An 18,014-nucleotide genomic window follows, 5' to 3' on the forward strand; every position below is an offset into this window, starting at 1 on the left:
GGCTGGAGAATTACAGGGAGTGGGGGATCAGATGGCGTGATGTGTTGTGTACCGTGCGGTATTCAGAAAATGTTTGCCGGCTAGTAGTACCGTTGAGGACAGGTGCCCTGAGCGCTGAGTCACAGAGGAGAGGAAGAATGGAAGGAAGTGGGATAGGGTGGGGAGGGGTTATTCATTTTTGTTTCAAGAAGATGGAGAAAACCCGTACCACTTCTCTCAAAAAGGGTAGGTGATAGCGGAAATCAGCGAGAGCCCTGGAACTTTGTCTCACTTGCTCCCGACCATTGGCTGTGAGTTTTATCTTGAAGCTGGGCTTGCCAAGGGCTGAGGGGAGCCCCCCGCTGTGGAACCCCGGGAGCCCGTGGGTGCGTCACCCCTTAGGGATGCAGACCAGGGGACGGGGTGGTGCAGGTGCAGAGGTAGGCCGGTAGCTCAAGAGAAGGAGCATTGTCCCAGAGCTTTGTACCGAGTTTGGGGGTTGCCATGGGGATGAGGCCGGGAGGGAGGGGTTGGCGCAGCGTTCCCACGGCCCTCTGGGCAGCTACCACCCACAAGTGCCTCTTCAGTGTCTGCTGGTTGGCTCTGGGATGTGTTTTCATTGTTCCTGTTGGTTTCCCCAGTGATGAACGTTGGACTTGGCGAGGTAGACGCATTATTCCTGAGGCGTTCTTTGCTTGCACTGACCCCTGAGATCTGGGCTTCGTTTGGAAACCTCCACTACTCTTAACACCCTTAGTTTTGGAAGTCTAATTTCCCTTATGACTTTTGGATGCATTACCAGTGTTCTGGAACCAAAAGGTATACAGTACAGTCATCATGATGGCTCTGGTGCCGTGAACAGGAGGGGTGCTCAGAAATGCTCTCAGTTGAGGCTGGTGGTTCTGGGGGTCTGTTTTAGGCTCCCTGCGGGAGCGAGGGCTTGTTACTTCCCCTTCCTGTACATCCTGGGTTCGTGTGCACACCCCATTTCCTGGAAGCCTTTGGCCTACTTTGCCACATGGAAAGAGGAGAAAAGCAGGGATTTTTAGAAAACGTTGACAGACGAGGGTCCCATAGAAGGTGCTGGCTGCTCCGACAGTGTAGTAAGCCCCAGGGCCATTTGCTTGGTGGCTTCCAGAGAGGAAGGAGACAGATGTGTTCCAGGTGCTGTAGAATAAGGCCCTATTGGGGTGGGTGGGATACTTCTGATGATGTCTAGTCTTTGAGCATGGATAACAGCACCTGCTTTTACTGACGTGAAACTCTGTTTTAAGCTCGAGGAACTTTCTGAGGCTCACATAGCCACTAAGAGGTGGGCCTGGGGTTCAGAGCTGGTTGCCTGCCCCCATGGCCCGTGATCTTCTATTACACCACTCCGCAGCCAGCTGCTGGGACACGGGTGTCCCTGTGTAGTGTCTGACAAGCAACTTTGCGCTGGTGGCTCTTCCTCACTTGGTCGTGAAGAGGTAGGTCTGTGACACCCCGTCTTTTGAGGGCAGACTAAAGGCCCAGCTCCACGCCGCTGGGGTAGGCCACCTTGGCCACGGTTGACTGATCCCCAGGTAGCCGTGGGCACGGCCTCAGCATTTCTGCACATGGCCAGTGACTCAGTCTCCTGCTGGCGTTCCTTCTCCAGCACTCATGATCAGACAAGTTTCAGAGCCACAGGGGGACACAACCTGCTCCAGCCCTCTTCCCAGGGAGGCAGACAGACGCTCTTTAGAATTTCCTGCAGGCTGTCCGCTGTGGGCGGCCTCCCTTGTGGATTGTGGAACGTGCCTCACTGAGGGACAGGAGGTGGTTACGGCAGACCGCGCCCCTGAGTTGCCTGGGTTTCCTGGCTTTACCCTCTTCCTGGCACTGGTGTGAGCTGGAACTGGGCTAGAAGCCGTGAAGGGCCTCATATCCAGGTGGTATGCGGGTCTCTGAGAGTCCTGTAGTAAACTGAGTTTAATGTGCCATAAAAGATGGTTATCGCCTTGATAGCTACTTGATAGCTACTTCCTGCTTCCTGCTTCTGTGTTTGGCATCGGGACAGTTCTGTGTGCTTAGGAGAAGGTACTATCATTAGCACGCCACCACTTTTTTTTTTTTTTTTTTTTTTTTTTTAGGATTTTATTTATTTATTTGACCGAGAGAGAGAATACAAGCAGGGGGAGCAGCAGAGGGAGAGGGAGAACCAGGCTCTCCGCTGAGCAGGGAGCCCGATGCAGGGCTCGATCCCAGGACCCTGAGATCATGACCTGAGTCAAAGGCAGAGGCTTAACCCACTGAGCCACCCAGGCATCCTCAGTGTGTCACCACCTGATATCAGGAGTTGGCACACTGTGGCTCCCAGGCCAGATCTGTCCTGCTGCTGTCTGCCGGCCCTTGTCTCCCATCATCCTAGAGAAAGGATTTTTCTTGGCACAGGAAAAGTGGGTAGAGAAGTTACTGATGTATAGGTCCTGAATTTCAGTTTGGGATGAAGAAACGTGGTGGGGACGGATGGTGGTGATGGCTTCATGACCTTGCCACTTAAAAAAATCACTAAAAACAATGCATTTTATGTCATGGATATTTGACCACAATTAAGTTTAAAAAAAAGAAATGAGCAAAACAAACAAACAAACAATATACAGAAAGCATTCTTAAGTAGAGGGACTAACATTTTATTGAGCACCAAACTGAGAGCTGGGCTTTGTACTAGGAACTGAATAGAACTTTCTACATATGTAAACCCTATCTTGACCACACCAAGTGGGTGTGGTTCATCCTACATTCTAGCAGGAGAAATGGAGCCTCCTAGATCTTCCTTCATTGCCTGGATGTAGGGTCTGCCTGTGGACCCCGGGGGCTTTCTGAACCTACCTTGTCTTAGATGTCTGGGTCTAAAGGGAAGCTGGCAACATCGGGGCCAAACGGTCTTGGTTTTGGTTTTGGCCCAGGGGAGCCTCTTTAAACCTGTTGCTTTATTTATTTATTTATTTTGCTTTTTTTCTTTTCTTCTTGTTTTTTTTTGTTTTTGGTGTTTTTTGTTTTGTTTTGTTTGGTTGGTTTTTTTGCTTTTGCTTTTCACTGGGCCCCCATGCCTCTCCTTGACCTTGAACAGAGGGAGACTGTCTCTCGCAGCAGAGCTTGGGAGTGCGGGCCCTGGAGGGGGCTCGGCCTCCCCCGAAAGAGGGTTGCCCCGCGGACATTCCTCCTGCCTGTCTCGGTACCCCCTGATCCCTGGGAGGGTCCAGAGTTTGCAGTTGGTCGCGAACGCCTGGGAAACGAGCGTGTGCTGCATTTGTGGCCACGTTCCGGCCGTGCTATCTGCACCAGCCAGGAGCTGCATTGGGCCCAGATAGGCTGGATCCTGCTTATCACCCAGGCCAGCCGCATGTGCCGGCATCCCTCCTACATCCCCGCTGAATCACCCCTGAATCGAATCACCCCATGCGCTGTTTCCTGGGTGGGGCCTGAGGCCAAGCCGGGGGCCCCATCACGTCCTGTCGTCCTTCTCACGTCTGATTTTGCCTTTCCCTTTCTCCCTTAGTGTTTGCCTTTCTTGGTATCCACTTTGATGAGATGGCTTTTTACTCCTGCATGGGGCAGGTCAGCCTTCCTGCCTCTGTCTTCCGCATCCTTGTTGAGTTGTCCTCGTGCCGGAGGTGCTTCCTGCTCACTCTGGGTTTTTCCGCCCGGCTGCTTCTCTGCAGTGACCGATCACCTTCCAGCCACTGGTTAAGGAGCTCCACCGGTGGCCGAGGGAGAATGGGGACACCCATGCAAGCCTCCAGCCTACCAGGAAGGGTCACCGTCCTCATGCTTTAAACTTACTTTGAGGGCGCCCGGGTGGCTCATTTGGTTAAGCGTCTGCCTTCAGCTCAGGTCATGATCCCAGAGTCCTGGGATCAAGCCCCGCATCTGGCTTCTTGTTCAGTGGGGAGTCTTCGTCTCCCTCTGCATCTGCATCTTCCCTGCTTATGCTCCCTCTCAAATAAATACAGACGATCTTTAAAAAAAATAAACTGACTTTGAGTCTGTGTGGTTGGACCTGGTGCATCCGTCATGAACTGGCTTGAATTTATTTGGTGTAAAGAAGGCCCTTTAGAAAATCAAATGATTTGTTGGCAGCACCAGATCGGTGGTAGAAAATATCCACACTGAAAGTGAAACTATGGAGTGAGCTGAGAGTAACTTCTTCTGAGTTATGTTTGTGTGTATTTTCATTTTTTAATTGTTTTTATTTTTAAAATTTAAAAAAAAGTTTTCTTTTTTAGTAAGACCAGTGGTGAGGGAGACTTGAGAGCTTGGAGTCTTGTTTCTCGAGTTCCTATTAACTCCTTGGCTACAAAGTTGATGTTGGTCCTTGTGCTGAAATAAAACAAAACTCAAAACCCCAAACCACCAGACTTTGTCATAAAATTAATGCAATTCCTGGGGCGCCTGGGTGCCTCAGTCGATTAAGTGTCTGACTCTTGGTTTCTACTCAGGCTGTGATCTCAGGGTCCTGGGATCAAGCCCTGCGTCGGAGTCTGTGTTCAGCTTGAAGTCTGTTTTGGATTCTTTCTCTCCCTCTGCTCCTCCCGGTTGTGATCTCTCTCTCTCTTTCTTTCTTTTCTTTTTTAAGATTTTATTTATTTATTTGACAGACAGAAATCACAAGTAGGCAGAGAGGCCGGCAGAGAGAGGAGGAAGCAGGCTCCCTGCTGAGCAGAGAGCCCGATGCGGGACTCGATCCCAGGACCCCGAGATCATGACCTGAGCCGAAGGCAGCGGCTTAATCCACTGAGCCACCCAGGCGCCCCGCATTCTCGTGTTTAAATCGTTGGCCTCAGCTGTGAGTGTTCCCTCCAGAGAGGATCCTGGAAGTACACTCTCTAGATCAAAGGATATTTGTATTCTTACATTTGCTCTGTGTGGACAAATTGCTTCCCAGGGAAACCTGTGCTAAAGGAGACCTTGCACCAGCGGAGAAAGACAGTGTCTGTTTCCTCTTTGGTATTTAGTTGTGATTGTCCTTGATAATTTGAGTGACGAGTACTACCTCACTAGTATCTGACTTTGAATGTGATGATTAGAGGGGTACCTGGTTAAGCATCTGCCTTCGGCTCAGGTCATGATCTCGGGGTCCTGGGATCGAGTCCCAGGGCAGGCTCCCTGCTCAGAGGGGAGTCCACTTCTCCCTCTCCTCCTTCCTCTGATGTTCTCTCGGGCTCGCTCTCTCTCTGTCAAATAAATAAATAAAATCTTTAAAAAAAAATAAATACAGTGATTGGCGATGGTGAATGCTTTCCCTGTGTGCATTGGCCACTTTTATTTATTTATTTTTAGTTTGTTCATGTCCTTTGGCAGTCACTTTGTGAGGCATTAGCATTTCTTTTGCAGATTTGGGGGAGCTTTAATCATGTTAGGAACGCACGGTCATAATCGCAGGGATTTTTCTGTGCCACATGACTTGCCACTTCGTTTTGTTGATTATATGAGTGTGCATGTGTGTGTGTGTATGTGTGTATACCTATAGATCTTTTTTCCATTTTTATGGTTATGAGAGTCACGTCTTCGAGGTGTTCTAAATATGGAAGGGCACAACTTTTAACTCTTGCATCCATCTGAAGCTGGTTTTGGGGACCAGTATGAATGAGAATCTATGATCTTACTTCCAGAAGCTCCCTTTCCCCAGCACCGTCCGTTGAAACCTTGTTCTGCTGCTTACTGATGTGTAATGTGCCCCTCATTATATACAATATTCTCAATGTCCCGGTCCTTTTTCTGGACTGTCTAGCATTTTCAGTGGTCAGATGGCTGTTGGATTAAAGCAGCTCTGAGCCTTCCTCTTCTGTCTTTCTAAGATACTTTTATACTGAGTTAAAAATATACCAAGTTTGTGTAGGTTAAAAAAGAAAAATACCCCCCCACCCCACTCCGCCAACCCAGGAATGAATTCAGTGAAAAGAAAAAGACACTGGCACTTCAACGCAAAAAAAAAAAAAAAAAATCATGGTAGCATGAGTAGGCATGCATTTCCCAAAATAAGACTCTGTGCTGTCGTGAATGTTCAGTTAGGCATCTCGCCAAGGAGCCTATGGACCAGCCAAAGAATCTGCAGGGCAGTGAGTTATAATAGAGAGGGCTGTTTTCATGCTCACCTGCCCTTGCAGGGAAAGAACTTGTAGAGTCTCCAAACCAGATGCATCCTTAAGGTTTTAAGCTTCTGCCATGTCCTGGCTTCCTGGTTTCTTCTTAGGGCCACAGCCTTGAGTTCTGAAATTGGAGTGGGATGCAGTGGTGTTGGTCCATAAAAGCTCACCTGCCCTTTCTTGTCCGGGTGGAAACCACCAACCCTTGCGGGGGGGACACACAGGCATTCCCCGTTGGTGAGATGATCGCCAGGTTTCGTATTCCAGAGGTCCTGGAGTTCCATAAATGTACGTCAAGGATGGTGTCGTCTCTGAAACACATTATGCCCCACAGTAAAGGTGATAATCATCTGAGAGAGTGTTTCGTTGCTTTTTTTAAAAAATATATTTGGGTTCTCTGTAGGATTTTACTTTGTCCACCACAGACATGTTCTAACGCTCTGCCCTAGATGGCCGCCAGTCTCTTGTAGTTCTAAAAATTACACACTTGGCATACCTTCTCCTGCCATCAGCTCAGCCCACTGTGGTCTCAGGTGTCGGATTCTGTGTTCCTGTTCATTAGAGGAGGACACCAGGGGACTGTCCTGACCCACCATCTAGATTTGCTCTAGAATCAGAGATTCAGTCCATTGTGCTGCTGACCTCCCTCTCTTGGCCCCCAGGGCACCTGGGGGCTTCAGGACGTGTCTGACTGTGTGGCCAGGTGTGGAGTTGTTCATTCCCTCATCTTTGTGTCACCAGGAATAGTCTGTGATCATGGGCTGTGTTCTTTCTGTCTCAGGCAGGGAACGTGGTAACAGGGGAGATGGTCGAAGAGCTTATTCTTTCTGGAGCAGACATAATCAAAGTCGGCGTTGGACCAGGTAAGGCTTGCTGGGAAGTCCCGCAGGGGCTGTGTGGCAGGCGCTGGGGTGTGGGCCTTGGGGAAACTGGTGATGTGGTCAGAAGGGAGCCCCCGGGGGCCCCAGCCACAAGCATAAAGCCCTTTTCTTTTGGAAGTATCACACCACTTTTGGAAGTTGAGCTTCCAAAAGAAGCTCTTTTAGGAAATGTCATTGGGTTGCTTTCTGATGCCCCCACGGAGGGCTTAAAGGAGCTGGGATGTGGGTAGAATGGGAGGTCCTGGTTTTCAGAGCACTAACGTGGAAGAAGAGAATGCAGGTTTCATCAGTGATCCCATGGACCTTGAAGAGGAAGGCCAGGGTGTGAAGAATCGTGGGGACGGTTAATGGACATGACTCCGTCTCCCCGCTCTCATCACCTGAACATATCCAGCTCTGTTTGCCCGTATCCTCTTGGGCATTCTCTCCTAGGACCACCCAATGGCATCTTGAGTGGGGGGGAGCAAGGCAGAGCCTTTCTCTCCTTGACCAAGCAGCTCCTTTCTCTCCGGGGCCAGGTGGCGGCCTGCTGTCCCTCTGGCGAGCCTTGAGCACGAGCGTGCCTGTTTCTCCCTCGCACATCCCCTTCCTAAACAAACACTAACGGTGGAGAGGAGGGAAGAAGCTATACATTCTCAGCTGGGAATAAAAAAATAGCAAAGATTTTTAAAATACCACCCACCCAAAGAACACTACCAAAAAAGGAAGCAAACCGTCAAGCCATATGAGAAGAGTGTGGGAATGCGCGGCAGGGGGCAGGAGACATCGTTGTGTTGTTGACTTGGCACAGCCATCGGCCTTGCGGGAACCGGATGTGTATGAAGCAAGGATTAGGGAAGAAGAGGCTTCTGTAGGCTCCCCAGAGGACTGGAGTGTTTAATATCCAGGAAAACCCTCAAGATTGGGCTTTAGATACTTTATAGCTACTCGGGCCAACCAACGACGTAGTCCAAGCAAGAGGAATGACAGCTCCGGTTCTTACCGAGGAGCTCCCGGCTTAGGACAGGCTGTAAAAGACTGAGCTAGTAAAGAACAGGCTCCTAACAGACCAGGAAGACTCTTTCTTTCAAAAGCAGGACGCTCACGGGTCACCTGGTCCATCAGAGATACGTACAGAATGTCAACCAGCTGCCACTGCGCTGGGGGCGGGACATGAAGGTACATAGGTCGTCGTCTCGGCTCTCAAAGAGCTGTTCCTGAGGTACTCGAGGTAATTCCGAGCATGCAGCTGGTCTTGTTTCCTTCCTGCACTCCCTCTGCGTATACACTCTGGTTCCCCGGAAGACTGAGGGTCCTTCTGAGGTCGCTGTGTGCCCCACCCCCTCCCCCCAGCCCAGGCAGGCCTGTCTTAGTAGAACAGATATGACCAACGAGGGTAAGAAGCTTTGTTAGAGGCCCTTCTTCAAACTGATTGGAGATGACATTTAAGTTTCATGAATTCTTTAGAGTAAAAATACTGAGTATTCCGTGAATGACAGCATTAAGAATGGGCGTCCTGCCTCTGTAACTGGGAGAAAACACGCATCTAATTTCTCCATTCAACCTGAGCATTAATCAAGACCGTTCCCATGCCTTGTTTGGAAGTCCTTCCTTGGCTCTTTCCAAGAAAGGTGACTGGCCTGATCTCTGTAGAGGTCTGTCCCTGGGGCAGAGCTCTGGAGCCCTGGGGGTAGAGACCCCCTGCCTTCCTGCGAGACTCTGGCTGTGGGGTGGGAGTGGAGAAAAGCCAATTAGGAAGGAGAGATTAGGAAATGAATCCTGCCTTGCACAATGCTGGTCTGGTGCGTGGGGCAGAGGGTGCTTTGGCAGGGAGAGGCGCTCTGCTGGCTCCAGGATTGTGGGCAGTGCACGTGAGGATGAACGTGAAGAAATGTTATTCTGCCCTGTAGCTGCATGGGTCGGAGGAAAGGGGCTCCTCCATCCTTCTGGTTTTCTTGCTGAATCCAGGCCTGGAATTGTGGATGTGGTTCTCTGCCTCTTCCTGTCCCCAAGGTCCTGGAGAGAGACCTGGAGGGTGGGGGGCTGTGAAGGCATCAGTGGTGATGGAGAAGTGGGGGTTCCAGTAGCCTTGCCCCTGGGCCTGATGGCCCTGGAGTTCAAGCCCCGTTGACGGAGCTGGGAAACAGGGGAGCCACAGGCATGTGGGTGGCTCATCTATTCTTAAGTTCACACATTCTTTTAGTGACTATTTATAGCCCCCTTCTCATGTAGGAGGCTCTGTTCTCAGCGCTGGGTCTACAACAGTGACAGTCCGGGGAGCTTACCGTCCAGCGGAGAAAACACATTCCCTGCGCTCTTACACAAAGAATTATTTAAATGCCTCTGTTTGAAGTGAGCACTGTGCGGAACAACTCTCCCGAGGGAGTGACATTTAAGATAAAGCCTGAAAGATGAGAAGCATTGGCAGGACCAGGGGCTTGGTTCATAGGGAGTGGTTGGACAGAAGGTACAGCACGTACAGAGAATCCCCAGGGAGGGGGCGAAACTCCCTGTGCCCGAGGAACTGGACCGTCCCGTAGCTGGCGTGTAGGAGGGAGAGCGAGGTGGTGGCCAAGGAGGGTAGCAGGTGGACATTCAGGATTTTGGTCTGGGTGATCTTGGGGGGCCGGGGAGGGGTGCTCATTTGAGGGGAGGGAGGGTCTGGACTTGAACCGGGGGACAGGTGCTGGAGATGGTGGTGCTCTGAGCGTGACTCAGCCTGGACCTAGCTGGAACCATACCCTGCAGACGGGTCCACCCACCAGGACTGGGGTTGACTATGGGAAAGCCAGAGGTCAAGGACAGTTGAGGGCCTCTGGATGGCTGGTCCTGAAACAGAAGCTGGACCCGCATCCCAGGCTAGACGGGGACCCCGGACAGGACAGGCGGTCATGAGGACCAGGAGGCTGGGGCCCCCCGAGGACGGAGCTGGGCGGGAGGGGTGTGGGCATGGGCTTAGTGATAGACCGCAACCCCGTGCGTCAGTGTTTCCAATTCTGTTGCATAGGCAAGGCCGAGAGGCTCAGAGAAGTTAGAAATTTGACAGAAGTTGAAGGCAAAGAGGCTGTGGGAGGAGCCCTGGGGGTTCCCTTGAAGTCTAGCATGGTGGTGCTGAAAGGCGCAGGCCATGGAGAGGGACTGGATACAAGCAGGCAGAGGTGGGGGCTGATGTCATGGTGAGTGGCGGTGACAGTGTCCCGCGCCTCAGCGGTTGACAATGATGAGGACCAGAGATCACGTGGCTTGATGGTGTGGCTCTCACCACCCGCCCCGCCCCGACAGAAGGAAAATGTTGTCATCTTGTGTCCCCTCCCCCAGTAAATCGGGGCTGGGCTGTGTGCCAGGGACGCAGTCTTGCTTCATAGCGCGTTCTGCTCATTCTCGACCATCTCTCTTTGGGCTCCACCTCTCCTGCCCTCCAGGTTCCGTGTGCACCACCCGCACCAAGACGGGAGTGGGCTACCCCCAGCTCAGCGCCGTGATCGAATGCGCCGACTCTGCCCACGGCCTGAAGGGACACATCATCTCCGTAAGTCTCCCACGGGGCAGGGGGATGGGTGTGAGAACATCTCGGGACTTGGGGGGAGGCCCCAGTTCCTGGGCCCCCGAGGAAGCCTGTTTCCTGGCTGCCCTTCGTCTCGTTGGCATCCTGTGGGCTTGGCCGTGAGCCTGGCACCTTGGTCCCAGCACGAGGTCCCACACACCTCGTGTGTCGCAGCAGGCATCTGGTCCCAGCCCAGTCGCATGTGGCAGAGACCCAGGCCCCCCTCCTTACTGACTCTGCACTGAGGGACGAAGACACGGGAGCCAGTAACGACTCACGGCGTCGGGTGGCGTGTTGGGGGATTTGTGGGGAGCCTGGAGAAGATGCCACATGCTTGTTTGCTACAAAGCACCCCAGCCTGGGTAGATCAAGGAAGAGGCAGTCCCTGTCTAGCAGGTGTGGAGGCTGGAAGTCCGAGCTTGAGGTCTCAGCGGGGTCTAGAGGGCTGCGGGGAAGGCTCTGTTGCAAACTTCCAGCGCCCATGGCTGGTGGCGCCATAGCTCCCGTCCTCATGTGGCGTCCTCCCTGTGCGTATGTGCGCGCATGTCCACCATTTCTCCTTTTGGTAAGGATGCCAGTCATGTTGGATTAGGGGCCACTGGTCGCTTACCGGAGTGAGAGTGGATCCAGTGACGTGTTGGGGGCAGAAGGAGGTTGCAGTAGGTTGAGGAGTCTATGGGAAGGGGTGAGACCGTGATCTAGCAGCACTTCCAGGAAGCTCCTGGCAGGACAGCAGCCTGGGATGCAGCCACTAAACATTAAAGATTGAGTGAATGAGTTAATGCCAAGTTAGTATCTGTCCTCAGCGTAGCCGTAATTCGAATCCTCCTTCGCTGATGTGGCAACCATTCAGACCATCGAAGAGATAATCCTGGCTCTCCCCTTCCAGGTAAAATGCTCAGAATAGGAAAGAACATGTGGGGTAAAATTGGGCAGACTCAGAACCATGGCTTCCACTTAATGTGTCTTTCTTTTTTAACATGATATTTTATATATATATATATTTTTTTTTTCTCTTTTTTTTACGAATTCTGAATTCATAGTGTAATTGTAGTGGTTCCATAACAGTGTTGACTCGACTGTATTAAATTAAACTCTCAGACCTTTTCCCTGTCCAGTTGCTGAACCAGTCTCCCACATTAAGTAATTGATAGATGATTTAAAAAAAAAATTTACAAATGCATCAGATTACATATCCCTGCAGAATGATGTCTTGTTGATTTCACCCCAGCTCTGCAACAAGTTGACCTGTGATTTCTGGACGTGCTTTGAGGATACGATGCTACTCTTTAAATACGTGCTCCTTCCCTCGTTTTGAGCCCCAGTTTAGCATTTGAGGGCTGTGACGGCTGTTGTCCTGTCCTGACCTCGTAGTCCAGGGCGGATTCCCATCCATTCTTCATGCAGGCTTTCCACCCATCCATCCAGTCCTTCAGCACGTTTTTATTGAGCATCTACTATGTGCTAGACAAGAAAGGTTTGTTGGTCGCTGACCGCTCTGAGACCCTGCATGCCTCACCCCTTTGCTGAGCTTTGGTCCCAGGGCCCGAGGGAACACTTATTTATTGTGTGCAAAAGGCTGAGTGCTGTGATCCAACTCACTGCACGGTCTCCGGGACACCAGTGGGTCCCAGGGGTTCCCTGGGGCCTTCTTCTGGGCTGGCTGCCTGAGAATCACCGGGGAAGCTTTCTTAAAAAGACATTCCTAGACCCCGTCTAAGCAAAGATGACTCTTATGAGGTTGGCCCTGAAAGCATCCTATGTAATTAGTCCTACATCTCTACCACATGACTGTTTTCACCATCAAGAGTCTTCCACAAAATTCGGGCCCTGTGTCCTGTATACCATTTCCATATCAGGGAGCTGTCAAATGAAGGGCTCTACTGGGAACATGTTCCGAGTTCCCCTACTTGTGTCCTTCTAGAAGTTTCACGCCTGCTTGTTGATAGAACCCTATTTGGGGAGGGTTGGGGGGGAAAGGGAGGCTCTGCTTGCAGTCAACTTGGGTTCTCTTTGATAAGCTTCTTTTAGTGGTTGTTTCAGTGCCGTGCCCAGACTAACAGCATCAGTATCAACTGAGAACTTGTTAGAAGTTCTCAGGCTTACCGAATCAGCAGCGCTGAAGGGGAGGCCCAGGAATGTGTTTTAACCAGCCCTCCAGGTAGTCGTGATGTGCTCTTGAGTTTGAGAAGTGCTGGTTCCTGTCGTGGCGTCCGTGTTCAGAGCCGGGTCTCGCCTGCCAGTGCCTGGGGAACGACTCCTCTGAGTTGGTCCAACAGGGACAGTGACCGCCCAGGCTTGCAGTCAGGGACCTCCCCGGTTCCCAGTAATGGTGAAAGATTACCCGGATGGGGGCCCACAATGCGTGTGTAGCTGGAAGGCCAGACGCAGTTCACAGGCTCACCTGGGATCGGCGCCCTTGACCTGAGCTCCTCCCTCCTGGCCAGCTGAGTGCCTTGGCATTCAGAGCGGCCGTTTCTGCGACTGCCCCTGTGTCTCACAAGCAGATTTCTCCCACTTGCCAGTCATCCCTAAAGCCACTGGAAACCCACCATGCGTTTTGGATCCTGCTACTCTGCCCAGTTGCCGTCCAGCTGTCTCCTGTCACACTTTGGTTGCTGAATTAGCACATCCACGCTGTTGAAATTCAGTAAAAAGGAAGTCACAGCAGGGGGCTGTTCGCAGGTGCTGATGCTCAAGGGGCTGGACTTGAATCGGGTTTCTATTTATTGTGGCCCACATGGGGTTCTGAGAGGCAGAGAGCTGTAGATTCAGGACACCCCCTATGTAGGTGAAGATTGAGGTGTGACTAGTTAGTTTTGTCTTGTCATCTGCTAGGGACATCACCCAAAAGAGAATTTTCAAGATGAAAACAGACTTAGAAGAAGGAATGACTAGTGTTTCCTGAGCATCTACTACCTTCCAGGCACAAGGCACTTTGAATTTCTGATTCTTGGAACAACCTGACAAACTAGCAGTTAGTTTCACTTGACAGGTGTATTAGGCAGGGGGCATGTGTGTCTGTGTGTGTGCACGTGTGTATGTGTGTGGCAAGAGAGGAGGTGGAGGAGGTATTTATTATAAGGAATTGGTTCATGTGATTATGGGAGCTGAGAAGTCCCAAGATGTGCAGGGTGAGTTGCCAAGCTAGAGACCTAGGAGAGCTGATGTTATAGTTCCAGTGTGAGTCTGAGGGCCTAAGAGCCAGGAAGAGCTCATGTTTCAGTTGAGTTAAAAGGCAGGAAAAAGCCCATGTTCATTCAGAGGCAGTCAGTCAAGAAAGATTCACTCGAGGAGGGTCAGCCCTGTTGTTCTGGTCATGCCTTCAGCTGATTAGATGGGGCCCACCCATGCCAGGAGGACAATCTGCTTTACTCAGTCTACCAATTCAAATGTTAATCTCATCCAAAAAAAAAAAAAAAAAGAAGAGAGAGAAGAGAAAGAAAAGGAAAAGAAGAGAACCCTCCCAGAAACACCCAGACTAATGTTTGATGAGGTTTCTAAGCACTCTGGCCTATTCCAGCTGATACATAAATTAGCCTTTGCAACCAGGTGGGCTCCGAAGCTTCAGGATCTTAAGGAATTTGTCCAGCATCCCTACTGGCAACATTCAGACTGAGGCCTGTTTATCTTCCCTTGACTGCTTCCCCCCATTTGGAAAATGAGGAGGTCACGGTCAGTCTCCGATGCATGGTTAAAAGGGGAGGGATTCGAACCTCCAGTGAGTTCACGATCCACTGATAACCAAGCACTCTTTGGACTTTGTGCTGCTTTATATGACCTAGAAAGAAGTCCTGGGAGTAGACAGGGATCCCTATGGTCTCTTCTTGCCTCAAGCTCCAGCATTTTAATCAGTGCATTTTATAAAGAGTGCTTATCAAGGCTCAGGAGGCCCTGTATCATGAAGGATCCAGATGATTCAAAGTCATCCCCAAACTTTTCCTTTTCTGCGCATGGTCATCAGTGCTTATACTGGTCCACTGACCCTCTGCAGAAAAGTAAAGGCAGATCAGCAAATTTCTGATAATTTTAATGATTTAATATAGCATTTCAGAAGCAGTTAGACCATTCTTTCGCAAGACTTAAAGTTATGCTTAAAGTTAAAATTTTTTGAGGGTGAAAAATTCCTCAACAGGATAGGTTTAGCCTAGAAAAACTTAGAAAATACAGATAAATATAAAGGTTCCTGGAACTGTTAGCCTCTTAAGAGAACCACGGCTAATAATCTAATAAGTATGCTTCTAGACAAGTTTTATGTTTTTAAAATATTATTTATTTTTGTTTTTGGATGTTTTTATAATGTATACCTAACCAGAGTTGTAAGATCTTATTCTAACATTGTTGCTGTGTGACTTTGGGCAAGTCACTCAACCTTTCTGAGCTCCCCTCAGTCCGCCCCCACCCCCGCCCGTTTACAGAAATATCAACTTCAGGTGCTTCTGGTGTTTGAATGGAAAAATGAAATTGTAACAGCCCCGGCACATAGTAGGTGCTTGATTTGAATTCCCTCTGCCCGTCCCCGTACTTGCTTTTCCCGCCCTTGGTTTTAGAGCAGGGCAAGTATTCTTAAGAAGAAAAGATATGCCGATAGTTCACAGACAGATGTCGTTCCATGATGCTTTTTCTCCTGAAATACAACGGGAACACTCTTGAAAAACAAAACAAGCAGTTCTTTGAATATTTGCACATTGTTTTTGAAAACGTTCCGGCACCTGTGATGTTCCTGTGCAAAAATAAATGTGTGTCTTAGATCGCAGAGCTCTGCCCCTCCTGCCCTTGCCTCCTGACAGCATGAAAAGGACGCTTTGAACAGCTTCTGGAAATCACCCGTGAACAGGAGTAGGGAGCAGACTCCTTTGCCCTAAAGCATATCACAACATCGGGTTGCACGGGGTTAAATGCGCAGTCTGGTGTGGTTGGTCTGCCTTATATAAATGCATTTCCAAGTACAGTGAGCAGAAGATGCTGCTGTAATTCGGATTTCCTCTCGGGGGCACGTCACGGAGCCTTCTTAACCGTGGTCGTCTTGGCCCATTCTGGGAGGAGAAGAGCTCCTTTTCAAGGATCCCAGTGGCCTCCTCCCTAACCACAAGAATGTGGAATTTTCTGGGTCCCACATGAACCGCTGTGGCAGTCACAGCTTGCAAGCCTGGGAGTGTGTTGTGTGGTGTGTGTGTGTGTGTGTGTGTGTGTGGTTTCAAGTCCAAAAATGTCCTCCTGTAATGGGGGTGTGAATTTGTTTAATCTTCTTAGGTCATGTGTTTGAAAGCCTATCGAGTATAAAACTGGTTTTGGTAAAGAGATAACGTATTAAAAGAAGTTGCAGGGCCAGTGAAGGGCATGGAGGGGGCTTGTAGCTTTGGAAGAGGAAGTAGATACGCCAGAGCTTGGGCCCCAGCACACAGCAGCAGGAAATGACCACTCCCCAGCACCCGTGGCCCTCCGGGGGTCAGAGAGATGACACGTGACTGTAGGCTTTATCACATCTCAGAGATAGGTGTTTTTTTGCTTTTTGTTTTTGTTTTTGTTTTTTTAAATGAAAGATCTTTGGCAGCCCCACATCAGGACGAGCCTCTTGGCACTGTTTTTCCAACAGTCTTTGCCTCCTTGGTGTCTGTGGGCTGCATTTTGGGTAATGCTCACCAAATTTCCACTTTTTCATCCTTGCATTCTGTTACAGCGATCTGTGATCGTTGATGACGGTTCAGCCAAAGTTCAGGAGATGGTTGGCATTTCTTAGCAATAAAGTTTTTTTTAAAATTAAGCTGTGTACCTTTTTTTTTAGACAGTAAAGCTGTCGCACAGAGGAGTGTACACATAATTTCTCTCTGCGCTGGGGAACCACAAAATTCGTTTGACCCACTTTGTTGGGATACTCACTTTATTGCTTGTGGTCTGGAACCAAACCTGCAATATTTCTGGGGTGTGCCCGTAACAGACGCGATGGAGGAAATCGTTACAGGCAATAAATATTCATAAAAAAAAAAAAAAGAGTTCAAGCTTTCACATCCACCTTTGGATCCCAACTGCAAAGAAGTTAAGGAGGCAGAAATTAAGTTATAGCTCATGGAGTGACAGGTCTTAAAAGCAGATAAAAAAGGGAAATGAGTCACAGAGACCCCCCCATTCTCCATGGGAGATGGTGGTCATCGCGGTTGGCTGGATGCCCTCCGGCTCTGGGGGCACACACCCCCTCCTGCCAGTTGTGACGCCCGGTAGCCCAGACAGCCTGTGTCCTCAAGGCAGGTGGGTCCTACCTTCCAGGGACAGGTGCTTGCCTCTGAGACCTTGGTGCTCCTCCTAGACCCGCTCTGAGCTCAGAACCCTGGGCCTTTGCCTCTCTCTCCGTGGCGTCTGGTGGCAACTCCGGGCCACCCTCGCTGGCCTTCTCCTTGGACGTCACACAGACCACATTGGGAAGAGCAGGTAGCAGCTTGTGTTGGTAACGGTGCCCGGCAGGCTCTGTATTCTGGAAGCCCCACACTGTGCTGCTGGTGTTCCCCGCCCACCCCCATGGCTGCACAGTGCTGAGCTGGGCAGCCCAAGGTGACCGCCCTGCTGGGCATTAAAGCAGCTCCAGGCGTGTGCTCTCTGTGGGTAGAGTGGGGATCAGGAAGGTACGTTTGGTTTTAAGCTAACTGGGCCCATTACGGGAAGGTGGATGGCCCTGGTCAGGCATCCGGCTTCCGGGGTGGGCGGGGGGCGGGGGGCGGGGATGCAGACAGGTGGGCAGGTGGTGGGTGAGGCAGACCCAGAGAGGAAACCCCAAGAGGCTGGGGGATGAAGGTGTAATATCGACGGGAGCAAACTTAAGTCCAAACACAGTGACTGAGGAAGGCTGGAACTGGAGTGGACTCTGAGGGTCGCTTTTTTGGCGGCGGGGTGGGGGGGGGCTTGCCCTTGGCTGAGGGTGCGTTGGAGAGCCCCTCCTGATGACCTAATCGCCCCAGGGGAGGGGGACCGCCTGGCCAAGGGTGTCCCCGCTGACTGACACCCTTTCCTTGCTTTTCCCTCTTTGAAGGACGGAGGCTGCACGTGTCCAGGAGATGTCGCCAAAGCCTTTGGTAAGAGGACAGGGAGGGAGGGGCGGGAGTTCCCGGCCACGGCGCGCGCTGGCCTCCGGTGGGAACCTGAATGAAGAGGCGGGACGTGCTGGGAAATTCTGGGCCAGTCCCGAGTTTCCCCGTCCCTGGATTTCAGCCCCGATTGGCCAGAATCCTGACTGTTGGTTTGGTTCTGCGGAGCCGGCAGGGTGCCCAGGGGGTGGAAGGGGGTAGACAGCCTGTAAGCCAGGAGTGGGTGAGGTCATGGCTTAGACGGCGCAGGGAGCCCGGAGGAGGCCAGCACCAGGTCTGAAGCACAGCGACTTCAGGGAGGGTTTCCAGGTTCTAAGTTGGGGCAACCTTGAGGGAAGGGCGAGTGTCCCTCCGAAGTTTCTCCCCTTCCGGACTGAGGAGCCTGTGTCCCACCAGGGGGCAGCAGCGGCCAACTGTGATGCGGGGCGGGGGGGGGGGGGGGGGGGGG

The 18,014-nt window shown here is 51.1% G+C and overlaps 1 protein-coding gene across 1 annotated transcript in view; it reads left to right on the forward strand.

The window, feature by feature from the left end:
* GMPR (guanosine monophosphate reductase) overlaps positions 1-18,014 on the forward strand; it is a 41,274-nt gene that overhangs the window by 16,711 nt on the left and 6,549 nt on the right. The window contains exons 5-7 of the mRNA XM_059399496.1: positions 6,868-6,949; positions 10,369-10,475; positions 17,512-17,554. Coding sequence (XP_059255479.1) covers positions 6,868-6,949; positions 10,369-10,475; positions 17,512-17,554 — 232 coding nt within the window. The remainder of the gene's footprint in view (positions 1-6,867; positions 6,950-10,368; positions 10,476-17,511; positions 17,555-18,014) is intronic.

This window comes from Mustela nigripes, chromosome 5 (assembly GCF_022355385.1).
Source record: "Mustela nigripes isolate SB6536 chromosome 5, MUSNIG.SB6536, whole genome shotgun sequence".
Lineage (NCBI taxonomy): Eukaryota > Metazoa > Chordata > Mammalia > Carnivora > Mustelidae > Mustela > Mustela nigripes.